This window comes from Scylla paramamosain, chromosome 11 (genome assembly GCF_035594125.1).
Source record: "Scylla paramamosain isolate STU-SP2022 chromosome 11, ASM3559412v1, whole genome shotgun sequence".
NCBI classification, from domain to species: domain Eukaryota; kingdom Metazoa; phylum Arthropoda; class Malacostraca; order Decapoda; family Portunidae; genus Scylla; species Scylla paramamosain.
Window position 1 is genome coordinate 8,285,572 of NC_087161.1, and position 14,775 is coordinate 8,300,346.

The following is a 14,775-nucleotide window of genomic DNA, read 5'->3' on the forward strand; positions in this document are numbered from 1 at the left end:
TGCACTGTGCTGCACTCGAATTAATGGATCAAATTATTTCACGAATTTAACGGGTGTCAGCCTGAGAGCATCGGTATACCCACCTCTGAGAAAAAAAAAAAAAAAGTCCCCGGCCAGCTCGGAATCAAATAATGTATCGATCCTGTTTTGTGAACATTAATGGCTGAAAATATGTGAAGGCAATGAAAGAAAACTACCTAAGGTTGGTTGCGCATGTTGTATTTCGCTTGTCTAAGTTGTCTTTATTTACATTGTCAGAGTCAAGTGTTAGGCTTGTGTAGGGAGGCGTGCTGGGGGCTGTGTGGCTTGGCCGCGGCACACAGACAAACAGACAGACAGAGTGGCAGCGGCAGCAGCAGCACAGCGGCCGTGAGCACGAGGCCACAGGTGAGGTGTTACTCCCCAGCTTGCCCAGGTGTGGCGGCACCCCTGGTGAAACAACTATCATGACTTCCACTCACTAGTCTCACCTGCCAGTATCACTGTCTAGTTGCTTCCTAGCCTGGCCAGGTGTAACGGCGTATGATAATGAATGAATATTAGCGTATGCTATTGAATGAATATTAGCGTTTTCACGCGGGGGATAGGTTAGGTTAGGTTTAAAATTATTTAGTTCAGTAATTTCACTGCTGATCCCTTTATTGTGAAATCACAATTTCAAAGGAGTATCCTATTTTATTGAAAAGTAAAGGAGTCATTGGGAATTAGTAGGTTGAGGTTATTTCAATAGCCCCCTTGGTGGCGCCCTGGTGAAGCAACCACCACTTGCACTCCCTCACCTGGTTGTCACCCAGCAACATCACTAGCAGCTTGTGTGTCAAGCACACAGTGGGCCAGATAGGCAAGGCACCCCAGGGTGATGCCAGTAACTTCAGCTTACCAATTTCGGGACTGGCTGCTTCTGGATAAAAATTATGCCATTTAGAAGCATAATCTGTACAATGAAGGGATCAACTGTGAAATAAAAAAAATAATAAAATAAAAAAATATTAATTTAAATCTAACCCTAAGATGAAAATGCTAATGTTATGTCAATATTATTCCTCTCCAGTTAGTACAACATGCAGTTACGTGATGGACAAGTGTTAAAAATAACTGGCTAATTGTGATGTACTGAATTTTATGTTAGAACACATGACTGGGTAGGATTGTTGCTGTGTAAGTTGTGTGTTTGGGGATGTAAAGTATTGCAGGGAAAAGGGTGGTTGTGGAGGGTAGTGTGTCTCCTGTTATTGGGCTCGCATGCTATTCAGGATGGGGTTCTTTACATTGAGTCCAACTAGATGAGAAGTAGGTCAGGTGAGTTACAATATGAACAGGACAAGGGTATGGGCGACAACTTCAGCAGGGAGAAATGTAGGCTGCCTGCACATGGGACATTTTTTTGTGGTCAGTGGTTACCACAAAAAAAATAGTAGTTATGCCCTACACATGAGAGAATTAAATCAATCTTCGGTAGCATGCCTTTGGTGCAGAAAAGACTTGACTGTCTACTCTCAGGTGGAAGATGAAAGAGGATATCTTTATTTTATCAAACAATGCAGGGACTTGTATCTTTGATCTATCAAGAGATTGGTAGTGTCATCCTTTTATGTTTGATCTATCAAGAGACTGGTGGTGTCATCATGTGCTGTTGACCATCTGTGTAAAGGGTCCCATACATGCTCAGGTGGCTGGACAGGCTGCCTGAATAAAACAGGACTGTTCAGGCCAAACTGAGTGTGTATGGGGCGTTCAGGCGGCCTCCCGAACCTGTAGCTGAGAGGTTGGCTCTGTCTGGCCAGCGTCCGGTTCAGGCCTGTTTGAGCGTGTATGGGCACATGAGGCGGCCTTGAGGCCACATTTCTCGGTACAGATCTCTGCAACTTACTGTCAACATGTGTGCAGCACTGACCACCGGCTGCCCCACAGAAGAAGAGTGCCAATTTTGGGCAGAATTTATTGAAATATACAAGGAAAATCTGTGCCTTTGGAAAATCAGGTCTAAAGAGTATTCATATAAAGTAAAAAAGAATGCAGCGTATGACTTGCTTGTTGCAAAATTAAAAGAGAAGGACAGTGGAGCTACCAGAGAGCTAGTCACCAAGAAAATCAACAACATGAGGAGCTCTTTCAGGAAAGAGTGCAAGAAAGTTTTGTCGTCCATGAAGTCAGGTATAGTGTCCGCATATCAGTATATAATATATAAATTTCTCTTAAGCCTACTTTCATGAAGCTGTTTATACAGGCACTAAAAGTCTTTAAATCCTACATATCAGTTTATTTTCAAATCTTTTTCCTATAATTTGTGCTTATACCATAACATTAGATCTTATATGGGGTTTACTTACAGAAAATAATATCATGTTTTACAGATGCTGGTACTGATGATGTTTACACACCTAATTTATGGTAATACGATCTGCTCCTGTTCCTGAAAGAACAAAAAATTCCGAGGACATCTGTTTCAAGTATGGAAGAGGTTAGTGAAACCACAATTCTCTATTTTTACTCCTCATAACACACATCAAGTGTACATCAACTCCAGATCATAAAAGGTGTCAGTTTAGTTGTGTCTATGAGTGGAAAGGGAGGGGAGCTTTATATTCTACTTTCTTGCCATGATACTGCACCTGCAGTGTTGAAATACTCTTGATACATGTCCCGAACTTGAAGAGCTTCCGTAGCTCGCCTATTATAAGTTCTCTCCAAACCTGTCATCAAGGTTTGAGGTTCATTGTCAGCAGTATTTCCATCACCTACAGAATATGTGTCCCTTGTAGTTCTCTGAAGAAAATTGTGGAGAATACAGGTAGCCATAACCACAGAATCTATGTGTTCCAATTTCATGTTAATTGGTGAATGGTAAATGTGAAAACATGATGAAAGAATGCCAAAAATGTTTTCCACAACTCTCCTTGCCCGTGAGAACCTATAGTTGAATACTCTTCTGCCATGAGTAAGTTCTCTTTGAGAGTATGGCTTCAGGAAATCTTTGCACAAGGCAAATGCCCCATCTCCCACAAACACAAATGGAAGAGCACTGTGCGAGTTTTTTGGGCACAGCAGGTGTAGGAATATGCAGATCGTCATTGCAAAGTTTCTCATAAAAAACGGTTTCATGAATCACTCCTCCATCAGAGATTCGTCCATTTACTCCAATATCGCACATTACGAATTCATACTTGGCATTAACAACAGCCATCAAGACAAAAATGTGACTACCCTTATAGTTATAAAAGTATGACCCACTGTTTGCTGGCGGTACAATGCGAACATGCTTCCCATCTACTGCTCCCAAGCAGTTTGGAAAGTCCCACATCTTGTCAAAATCCTGAGCAATATGTTTCCACTCTTCCTCGTTATTAGGGAACTGGAAAAAAGAGGAAAAGAAATATTAACACGGATACTATTATTTATTTTTTTTCACGCATGTACTGATTTTAATACCTCTGCGTATTCCCTAGGTAATGTTATTGTAATATGACTATAATTTTCTTATGTAAAACATTTATTTAGTGATGTTGGGTCATGTCTCGACATCAACCATTCTCTACGTAAGGACAAAATGCATAATAGTTATAACTTAGTGTCATAACCTAAAATAGCATAGCTAATCCATAATTAATATTTCATTTTCTTCCATAAGTTTGCGGATCATGCCGCTGAGGGAGCATCTACATCATCGAGAAGTAGCAGTGTCTGCAGTGACCGTGACAGATCATCAGCAGAGAGTTCTGAACCAGTTGATTCTTGCACGGGAGGAGCAATAAGAAAAAAACAGAGACCTTTGACTAGTTCTGCTGAAAATGTTCTCACACTCATTGGAGAGCACATCACATCTTCCCGGCCAGAGGATGAGTTTGACATTGTTGGAAAAAACGTTGCAACAAAACTCAGAAAAATGACAGCAGATATGCAACTGCTAGCAGAAAAGTTAATAACTGATGTATTGTTTCAAGGCCTCAGTGGAAAACTAACAACAAACATGGAATTAAAAGACTCATCAACACCTTATCCTCTCACCTATGTTTCATCATCAAATGTCTCTCCAGGATGAGCAACCTCAGCAGCAGACTACAATAAATTACATATAATTACTCACTTTATCTATTTCGTGCTGCTTTACACAGTAGGACAATAATTTCATTTTCTTTTTCACATCACAATGTCATTCCAATAAAGAAAGCAAAAATTGATTATTTTTTAATGTCAGTAGGACAATAATTTCATTTTCTTTTTTGCATCACAATGTCATTCCAATAAAGAAAGAAAAAGTTGATTATTATTTAATGTCAGTAGGACAATAATTTCATTTTCTTTTTCACATTACATTGTCATTCCAATAAAGAAAGCAAAAGTTGATTATTTTTTAATGTCCTCACCAATTGTTACCTTTTCTAGTAGCTAGTGTAACCTATTGTGCTTACCTTCATGTAGTCTGCTTGCAGCGCCTTTCTTATTGTATCACATGTCTCTGGTGTAATGTATCCCAGGCCTTGTGGAGAAATGCATGTCAAAAACTTCAGATCTTCATATGCTTGACCCATTGCCAGGAAGTGGAGTGTAGCAGTCAGTCTCTCACGAGGTGATATGGCCTTGCGCATGCATGTGTCTTGCTTCTTAATAGAGGACTTACTAGAGACAGCAGCATCAAGTAAGTCTGTTCATCCATCCTTAGATAATTGAGCCAATCTACTGGGTCTAATCTCGGCTCCTCCAGTAACTTCATATGTGACAGTCCATCCCTTTTCAGCAGCCACTCTTTGGTCCATACTCTCCTCTTTCTCCTCTTCTTGGTTTTCTGTAATAATGTGTAAGTCACCGCTATAGCTGCAGTCGCAAGTAGATCCAACTCTTCTTTATCTAGAGGAGAAGCCATGATCTTTACACTGCGGTGTCTCTCTAGAACTGACCTTGGCTTTGAGGCAGGACTGAATAGTGTGTGGGTGACATCAGGTGGCCCATCTGGCTGCCTGTTCAGGCAGTTGGACAGGCCGCCTGAGCATGTATGGGGCCTTTAACAATAGCTTTTATTACTATGTAAGTTTCTATGTGTGTCCAGAAATTAATAACTGCTGCTGAGTGTAACTAACCATAAGGACAGATTGCCTATATTGAATCCAGCCTTACTTGGTACTTAGGGTGTTGCCTGTTCCTGTCTTGCATTGCTGTCACATTCACAGTCAATGGACATATGAGAATCTCTTTCTCTCCCTTCCTTATTCTAAAATTATAAGTTGTTATATACTATTGCATGTTTTTTTCTTGGCTTTCAACTTGATGATGGGACAATGATGCAGTATATCTGCACTTGGCACAGTATATATGCACTTGGCAATGCATATAGGCTATGTAGCACTGCTGTCCCTGTGTCCTTGACACTTGAATCTCCCTGGCTATGCCCTGCAGGGCTAGGTCAAGTCAGGTCACTCCAGGGTTGTGGTGGCAACAGTGTGGATGGGTACAGCCAACACCCCGAGTACCAAGTTAGTCTGGATCCACTGTAGTACACATACTTGTAAGTATAAGTAACAAACCTTAGCTGATATTATATCTGAACACACCATTCACCAGAGGCAGCATGACTACAGGTGGTGCTAGCTCTAGTGGTGCAGATACATCTCCCAAAAAAAAGGGGTGGCCCAAAGGGAGGAAGCGTCGCCTTTTACCAAAGGATTCCAACGCCCCCAAGGGACCACTTTCAGGTGAGTCATGGCTGTAGGTTGCAGGTAAATATTTTCCTTTTTGTATTGCATTGTTTAAGGTTGTTAGTGATAAAAACCTTTTCTGTTGTAGTGGTAATGCTAAAAGAAAATTTGCAGAATAACAGAACTCCTTTAGAGATGAGAGATGAGAATAGAAGATAAAAAAACTGCAATTTTTTAAAAGTTTGTAATTTACAGTTGTCAGATAACATTGTAGGCCTTAAATTTTTTTGCTGATGGCATACTCAGCAGCTCAGCCAATAGAAAAGTGAAGACATCATCTGGTTTAAGTTGGTTGTGCTGAGAGCAAAGAGGTTAATTGTGACAAGTTGTAGTTGGTCAAATTGCATCAGTTGAATGCTCCTCTGCCAAATGCAGGATACATGCTCTTCATGGGAGATCAGCGAGAAGTATTGCGGCAGACTCAGCCTGGCCTGGCCTTTCATGAAATTACCAAATTGGTTGCTCAGAGGTGGGCTGCCCTTGACCAGATAGCCAAGACCAAGTACCTGGAGGCTGCAGAAGCTGACAAAGAAAGGTAAGGAATACTTCTCTGTAAAATATCAAGGGACAGCAACTTCAGGCTATTTCCTTTGTTCAAAGCCAAAAAACAGTGTTTAATAGCCAGGTTGCTGTGTTAGACATATTTGCATTAGTTTTAATTAAAGCAGTAGTGGAAAATGACTATGGTTCTGACCTGGTTGAGACAGCCACCCCCTAAAAAAAATAAATAAAAAAAAAAAAAAAAAAAAAAAAATAAAAATATATATATATATATATATATATATATATATATATATATATATATATATATATATATATATATATATAATAGAATAAATAAGTAGTTAAATAAGTAAATAATAAATAAATAAATAAAATATTTCCAGACTACCTAGAACATTGCCTTTTTATGCATATAACTGAAGGTAATAAATACATACAAATTCATGAAACGTGAAAAGAATAATGAATGAAAACAGTACAGTACAGTAACAATCATTAAAAAAAAAAAGCTCAGCCATTATTTACACACACAGCAAATAAATGCTCATTGTTGATACCACTGTGGATGGTGACAACAGCTGCCCAGCCTTCCCCTAAACTCACATCACTATGTATAGTGGTAGTGGTGGCAGCAGTGGCCACTGCCTGCCCTCTCAGTAAACTGTGGGTGGCAATGGCAGTTTGCTTGTTCCCCAACATTAGTGTTATACTGCACATTATGCACTTCTTTGCAGCTTGTTGCAGCTCATCCCCATAATGATGAACTTGGATTTTAAATAAAGCAGGAATAGAAGAAAGATCTCTCTTACATGTATATGAGGGACAACAGCCATTCTGTAGTGTGTGGTTGTGTTTCCCTGTAATGCTGAATGGCTGTTGTTTGCTGCATACATCATGTCATGAAATGTCACCTCCCTCCCTTTTCTGCATTATCTATAATCTGAGTAGACCATCACGTTAAGACATGCCACAATTTTTAATTGCAGTGTTCAAGAGCCCCTTTATTTTTTGTGAGTGCTTTACCCCATATTGGCTGAAAGACTGCTGAAAATGATGGTGATAAATAAACATATTAAATTGATTTTGGAAGCATCTTGTCAGTTCAACTCATTGTATTACTTTGGTTTTGTTTCATCAGATTAGGACAATCATACTTTAGTCACACAGTTACTGCAGAGCCCATGGTACAGTTGGTTCCAAGAATTTTAGTAGTAGGTGAGGGCAATATCTGATATAACCAACGATGAAGCAGAAGATTAGGGTTAGGTTAGGGTAAATAGGGATGGAGAAGCTGTTGGCACTGCTGCCTGAGACAGAAACACATACAAGTTTCTGTCTCAGGCAGCATTGCCAAAAGCTTCTCCATCCTTTTTACCTTAACCTTTTGGATATTTCCTGCTCTGTTCCTCTGTCCTCACCTTGCTGTGATGTGTACAGAAATTCTTTGGAGCCAACTGTACCACTTAAAATGGTCTGTCTTGAACAAAAATTATAATGAATAATATACAGATACATAGTGCTGGAGCAAGATTTGAGTGACAGGAACTTTGGGTGAGGGAGGGAAGGGTGCAGCCAGTCATAAGAGCTATTACAAATACTATTTAGGCACCAGATGTTTTCAGTGTGGTAGGTCTGTGCCCTCTACTTGTGTTTTAATTCTTTCTCACTTCTCCTGACCAGATACCAAAAGGAGATGGAGGAGTATCAGAAAACAGATGCTTACAAAAACTTTCTTCAGAAGCAAAGAAAGGCAGAAACTCCTTCTCCCCCAAAGAAGACCAGGAAGGAGAATGGTGAGGAGAGAAAAGAAGAGGAAGAGGAGGAGGAGGAGGTCAGTAATGCTAATGTCTTGGATGATTCATTATTGGTATTTTAAGAATTTTTTACAAGGGAAGTTTAACATTGGTTTTTGTCTAAATGGGAGGATTGAGTCATCAAACTTTAGTATTTCATCAGTTGTCAGAATAGACTTGGTCATTTTTTTTTTTATAGCTTAATTACTGTTGCATTCTGTTTTGAACTTTTAATCCTGAGGCATTGTGGTTGACCACTGATACATCAGCTCAAGAAGTGTTCCTGAAATTACAGTAATATCCGTTAGTCAAATGCCTTGTAATCTGAATGGTCTTCCAATCCAAATCTTTAAGTTGGCAAAAATTCCAGAAATCTAAATTTGATGCCAAGATCCCATAATAATAAACTGGCAAAGCAAGTTGGGAAGACCAGTGCTCAACAAATACTACAGTCCAAAATTACAGAGAATAATAGGAGGGTTGCCATCAGGACCATAAACTTTCCAAGGGCCAGGACCAGAGAGGCTCATGGAAAACATTTTTACAAAATTTCAATAACACGAAGTGAAGGAGGAACAAAGTCAGAATTAGCTGTTGTTAGGAAAGGTTGGAGTTTAGCTTTAGAGATGGAGGAGATGGCAGTGGTGGTATCTGGATATTGTAATGGTTAGCCATCTTAACTCTGCCAGCATTTTTGTGAAATCTTTAGTTTCTTGTGCAGCCCCCATTGTCTTCACAATACTATGCATCAAAAAAGTTGATAAATGTTGACTATTTTTGCAAATTTATGTTGTCACAATATGGACTAAACTATCTTACCTTATCACTGTGCCATGGTCTTCCATTTCTTTTAATCCTGCATAGCTTGAATCAACTGCAGCATTGTCATCCTTCCATTGGTAAATCTTAACAATCTGTCAATATACTTATCTCTGGGTGTTCCTTTACCTCTTATTCCTTCTATCATTCCACATGTGACCAACCTCTCTAAAACATTCCTTTTCATTAAATGCCTGAAAAACATGCACTGCCTCATTCTTAATTTTTTCCATTAAAGCTATCTTTTTTCCAACTATGTTCAACACTTCATTTGTCATTTTTGCTGTACATGGAATTTTTTACATTCTTTGCCACAACCACATTTCTATTGCTTCCTACTATTTTTGCATGAGTTTTAACACTGTCCAGTTTTATGCTCCATACATCTAGGTTGGCCATAATTATGTTCTGATGGTGTGCTTCCTGGTTTCTATTGAAAGCTTTCAGTTCATCAGAAAATTTTTCGTCTCTTCATAACCCTTTGCAGTTCCTATTCTTTTTTTTTTTTTTTTTTCTTTTTTATGTTTCACATCTTGCATCCTCAGTTATCTCACTCCCAAAGTATGTGAACCTATCTATCTATTTCACCACCTCTCCACACTAGATGTTACACCTTAGAACAGGCAGGGTTTGTGAAACTAAGATTTTTTTTTCTTTTTCAGGCCTTTATTTAGTCTTTTTTTTTTTTTTACTATCTCCAACAGTCAGTGATCAAAACTGTGTCATTTGCATATGTTAAGTTGTTAACATTCCTTCCCCCAACACTGATTCCTTTACACTCTGCTATTTCCCTTGTTATCTCACCATACAATCAAAATAAATCTGTTGATTGCACACATCCCTGTCTCACTCCTCTTTTTATTGGTTGATAGTAACTTCACCATCCACTCTGACACAGGCTTTTTGTTTCTAATATAAATCCTTTATTAACACTTACCCTCTTCTCCACAGCAACAGTCCTCAGCATTTCCATCAAATCTATGTGTTTAGCTTTATCAGATGCCTTTTCATAGTCAACAAAACAAGTACAGATTTCTCTATTTTTCTACTGTTCTTTTTGCAAGTAAACATTGAATGAAGATTGCATTAGCAGTTTCCTTGCCTTCAACAAAGCCACACTGCTCTTCTACTACCTCATTTATTTTTGTGCATATTCTTCTCAACTAAACTTTAAATATTATGTTCACCTGTCTCATACTTAGTGTTCTTTGTTTTTCACATTCCAGTGCCCCACTTTTGGAATATTTACAAATATAGATCAACACATTTGTTCCATTATTTTGCCTCTTCTGTAAACTACGTTAGGTATTTTCGTGATGTTATCTACTGCCATCTCTCCAACTGCTATTCACTTTTCTCTGGTTGCTTTTCCTCTCTTCATGTCCTGCAGAGCTTACTCATCTTTACTCCTTAAAATATCCAGACCCTCACTATTGACAGCCAGCTTGCACTCCTGAACTTCAGGCCTGTTATCATCAAATAAGTCTGCAGTATACTTTGACCATCTTGATTTAACTTCTACATGCTCCATGACTACTGTTCCTTCTCTGTTCTTTATCTGTTTTCTTTTGTATGTTAAAGTCTTTATCTTGTTATATCTCGAGCTGTCATTCCTTGTGCTCAGCTCTTCAACCTCCTCACACTCCCTGTGGATTTGTCAGTTTATAGGACCGTACTCCACCTCACTTCATCCCTTCACCTCCCTTCTGCACATCAAATTCAATATTTCATTTGTCATTCATGGTTTCTTCCTTTTCGTTTTGGTTACTGGCAGGACAGTTTTGGCTCCCTTTTTCATGCTATCCACAAGTGCCTCCCATCTTGCCTCAGCACTTTCATCTAGTAACTCCTCTTTCCATGCCAAAAATCTGTTTCTAACCTCCACAGCAAACCTCTCCATTATTTCTCTATCTGTACATAACAGTGCAATATTTCTCTTTGGTATAATCTTTGGCTTGTTAGCACATTTAAGTTTGATCCTTATCTTACCAACAACTGGCACTTCATCACTGTTGACAGCCATTCCTGGGTAAGTCAACCTGTGTCGCAGAATTCCCAAATCTTTCATTGACAGTCAGAAAATCAATTTGATTTTTTTTTATGTTACCATCAGGTGATTGCCATGCCCATAGATGATGTCCATGGTGCCTAAACCATGCATTTGTAATTTTTACTTGTTCTCAGTACACCACTCTATGAACTTATTGCCTCTCATTCCTGGTGCCCAGACCAAATGGTTCTACTATCTGTAGGATATTGTATGTTACACCATGCTATGTAAGAGATAGTGGTATGCACATGTACATGTACTCAGTTTCCCTGTGATGCTGTTTCCTCAGTATGTCTGTTGGCTTGCCTGCGAAGAGGAAGGAAGTCACACCTCTTGCAGCCTGGCCCTTGTATCTCTTCTTTATAATATAAGGACCTATGTTGTGTGTGTTCCTGCCCTTCCCCCACACTGCAGCACTTTGGGAGACAGGACACCCTACACATAGGGCTCTGTGAACGGAGCAGTGAGTCTTTGTATAAGACTACAGTGTTGTTTGGTGAATAAATGTCATGTGCAGTGTTCAGTGCAATGCTATGCCCAGTGAAGTGTGTGGCATTGCTCATTTTTCCCTGGCAGGCTTGCATTACAGGCAGGGCCTCTGAGAGTGAGCATCATACACCTGCTCTCCTCAGAGTCTAGTGAGACACTGAGCATGTGCAGGTGGGTGCCCTTTGTCCACTCCTGCTGCTGCCATGCACTACCAGACACCACTGCAGCACTACCACCCACACACACAATGCCTTCTCTACATTGTACTGTATCCTGTTACACACTCAGTGTGATCTGTTGAGAGGCTGAGTATGTTGTAACATACTGCAGTGAAGAAGGAAGACGTCATCATCTCTGCCAGAAGTGGCCGATGGTGCATCACAGCATCACTCACCACCTTCGATGCTGCTGCAATAACCTCATAGTGACCAGCAGCTGCCTGTAGCCCCAATGAACATTAGCCAGCTCCTGCAGTGCATGGTGGCTCGTGACAAGGCACACCAGCTTGCTATGGAGGTGCAAAGATGTGAACAGGAGGACAGTGCTCGTTTTGAGGAACTGTGGCTGGAGGACACTGCTCGCTCACCTCGAGACCTTGCTGAAATGTCTGGCACCTCAACCACCCACCCTGCCCCATCCACCACCCTTCCCCAACACACATGCTACCACGAGGAATGTTATGACGCACCTTGCTGCACCCCCATTCACCCCCAAAGCAGCTGCACAGCCCCCACCACCCTTGTCTTCAGATGTTATACATCACTACTTCTGTGAATGGAGGCAGAGGTGGCATAATTATGCAACTCTTGTTGATATTGCGAGCATGCCCGTGGCAGTAAGCTGATCAATTTATGAATATGTTTGTCACTTGAGATGCAGTGAGTACTAGTGCACATGCTACAGGTGCCTCCTGACTCCACAGCACCTGTTGATGAGGTGCTGGACATGCTGCAGATGCACATTAAAGAATCCAGTAATGAGGCATTGTGGCACCAGGTGTTCACTAGTTGCAAGCAAGCTACAGAAAACCTCTCTGAGGAGATAGATATCTGTAAGGCCAATGGTAAGGATTGTGAGGAGGCATGGCTCAAGCATGGCATCCTTGTGGGTGTGCAGGACAAGGAGTTGGTTCATAAAATCATCGCTTTTGATGCTGCAGCCACACAGGGACGGATTATTTGTATTCAGTATTCATATTCAAATACATTGAAATACAGTATTTGGGTGTATTTGTATTTTGAATACTTGTCATCTGACATCAAAGTATTCGCATTCGTATTCAAATACTTGGGAAAAGTATTCATATTCTTTGAATAATATGCCAGATAATCTTAGATCCATCATCAGAAATAATAGTTATTGTTCCTTCCAAGTTACAAATCTTTGTTCCTGTTTGTCTGGCGTGTATGATATATATATATATATATATATATATATATATATATATATATATATATATATATATATATATATATATATATATATATATATATATATATATATATATTCAATAGAAGTGAGATCTACAGCAGGATACTATAATATTATAATTTGATATAGGTATTTTGTTGTGTTTCAGTACAGCTTAGATATATACTTGAAAATTTTCGAAAACAAATGTCTAGGTGTAATAAACATGAACAGAATACTGGCATCAGTTATAAGTTCATGACGTCATTTTACTATTGAATAACTTTAGTACCATATTAGGCTCATTGCCGAGCTACTTACATGAAAAAGTTATTTTCAGCCAAAAGTATTCATGAATGCACTCACGAATAATCTCATGAAGTATTCGTATTTGTATTCATATTATCAGTATTTCAGTGTATTCGTATTCATATTTGTATAAATATGAAGTATTTGTATTCGAATACACAGTTCTTGTATTCACTCCATCCCTGCAGCCACACTCACTGATGTTGTGACGCTATGCCACTCCTTTGAGACCACCAGGACTGCTGCCTCTGCTCTTCGCACTCCTCCTGTGGCCTATGCTGTCTCCCAGTACAAGAAAGGCAAGAAGCCTGACCATAAAACAGGCAGAGATACATCCAGCTGCACCCATGTCATTCTCCTCCTGAAACAAGTGCAGCAAGTAACAGCATGGCTCCAAGGGCTGGCCTGCTACAGAGGCAGTGTGTCATGATTGTGGCATGCCACAGAAAAATGTCCAGCCAGGACTGCCCAGTGTAATGCCTGCAGCTGCTATGGACACTGCAAGAAACTCTGCAAGTCTTCCAAGCCCAAGAATCAGCACTCTTTGAAGCCTTCCAAGACGAACAGAAATGAGAGTCGTTCCACCATCCATGTAGTGCTAGCTCAGTCACTGTCAGTGGGCTCCAGGACTCCAGAGCTGCCAGCATGCACATACAAAGAGTCCAGTTGATTGCAAGCATCAAGCACACACCTTTTCCTACCATCAGTGTTGTCATCACTTACAGTGGGAAGTCAAGCAAGATGGAAGTGATACCTGATACAGGCACCAGCTTTATAGTGATTGGCCTGCAACATCTGCAGTGTCTGGCCCTCATCAAGAGTGACCTGCAAACACTCTCTTTGCTTGAGTACTTCAAGACTGACAGGACTCAGATGCCTGCTGCCTTGGGTTCTTTCCAGACAGAACTTACCTACAGCAAGTTGTCATGCATGGGATGGATTGATGTGCAAAGTGCCCTCAGTACCCTCCTGCTCTCCTCCCAGCTGGCTCACCTTCAGCACTGTCATCATCACTCCTACTTTGTGTTAACATGTTCCCTGCTGAGGTCAAGGAATACTTTCTACGGGAGTACATGGACATTCTTGTGAAGAAGACTGACCTGCAGCAGGCACCACTGCAACAGATGTTGGGACCACACATGCAGATTCACCTGAGGGAGGATGTGCAGCCCTTTGCCATCCACACTTTGGCTGATTCCCTGGGCATACCAGAACCCAGTCAAGGCTGGTGGTGCAAGGTATCATTAACCCTGCGGGTGAAGATCTGTCTCCTTGGTGCCACCCTACGGTGGTCATCCCAATGCCCAGCGGAGGCGTATGCATCACCACTGACTTGTCAAAGCTCAACAGCTGGGTGTCCCGTCCCACGCACCTGTCACTGACGCTGTTTGTAGCTGTAAGAAACATCGACCCGACTGCCAAGTACTTCACAACAGTAGATGTTCTGTGTGGATACTGGCAGCTTCCTATGGCTGAAGAAGACCAACAATGATATTAGTCATTGGATGGCCGATTCTGTTACCTTAGAGGTTTCACTAGCTTTACTGCCACAGGAGATGCCTTCTGTTGATGAGGTGACATGGTACTCCAGGGAATGATGCAGTGCATGAAAGTGGTGGACGACCTCCTCTTGTACAATGAAGACTACCTAATGCACCCCCTTTGTGTCAACGATGTCCTGGCAAGATGTAGAGCCCACGGTATCACCCTG

The 14,775-nt window shown here is 40.7% G+C and overlaps 1 protein-coding gene across 4 annotated transcripts in view; it reads left to right on the top strand.

The window, feature by feature from the left end:
- LOC135104921 (high mobility group protein 20A-like) overlaps positions 1–14,775 on the top strand; it is a 42,651-nt gene continuing 27,876 nt past the window's right edge. The window contains exons 1-4 of one of the 4 annotated variants that reach the window (XM_064012678.1): positions 1–202; positions 5,557–5,687; positions 6,066–6,225; positions 7,875–8,025. In XM_064012678.1, coding sequence (XP_063868748.1) covers positions 183–202; positions 5,557–5,687; positions 6,066–6,225; positions 7,875–8,025 — 462 coding nt within the window. In that variant the 5' untranslated portion in view covers positions 1–182. Of the gene's footprint in view, positions 203–224; positions 388–5,556; positions 5,688–6,065; positions 6,226–7,874; positions 8,026–14,775 lie in introns of those variants that run through there. The other 3 variants (XM_064012681.1, XM_064012680.1, XM_064012682.1) reach the window with 3 other exon arrangements.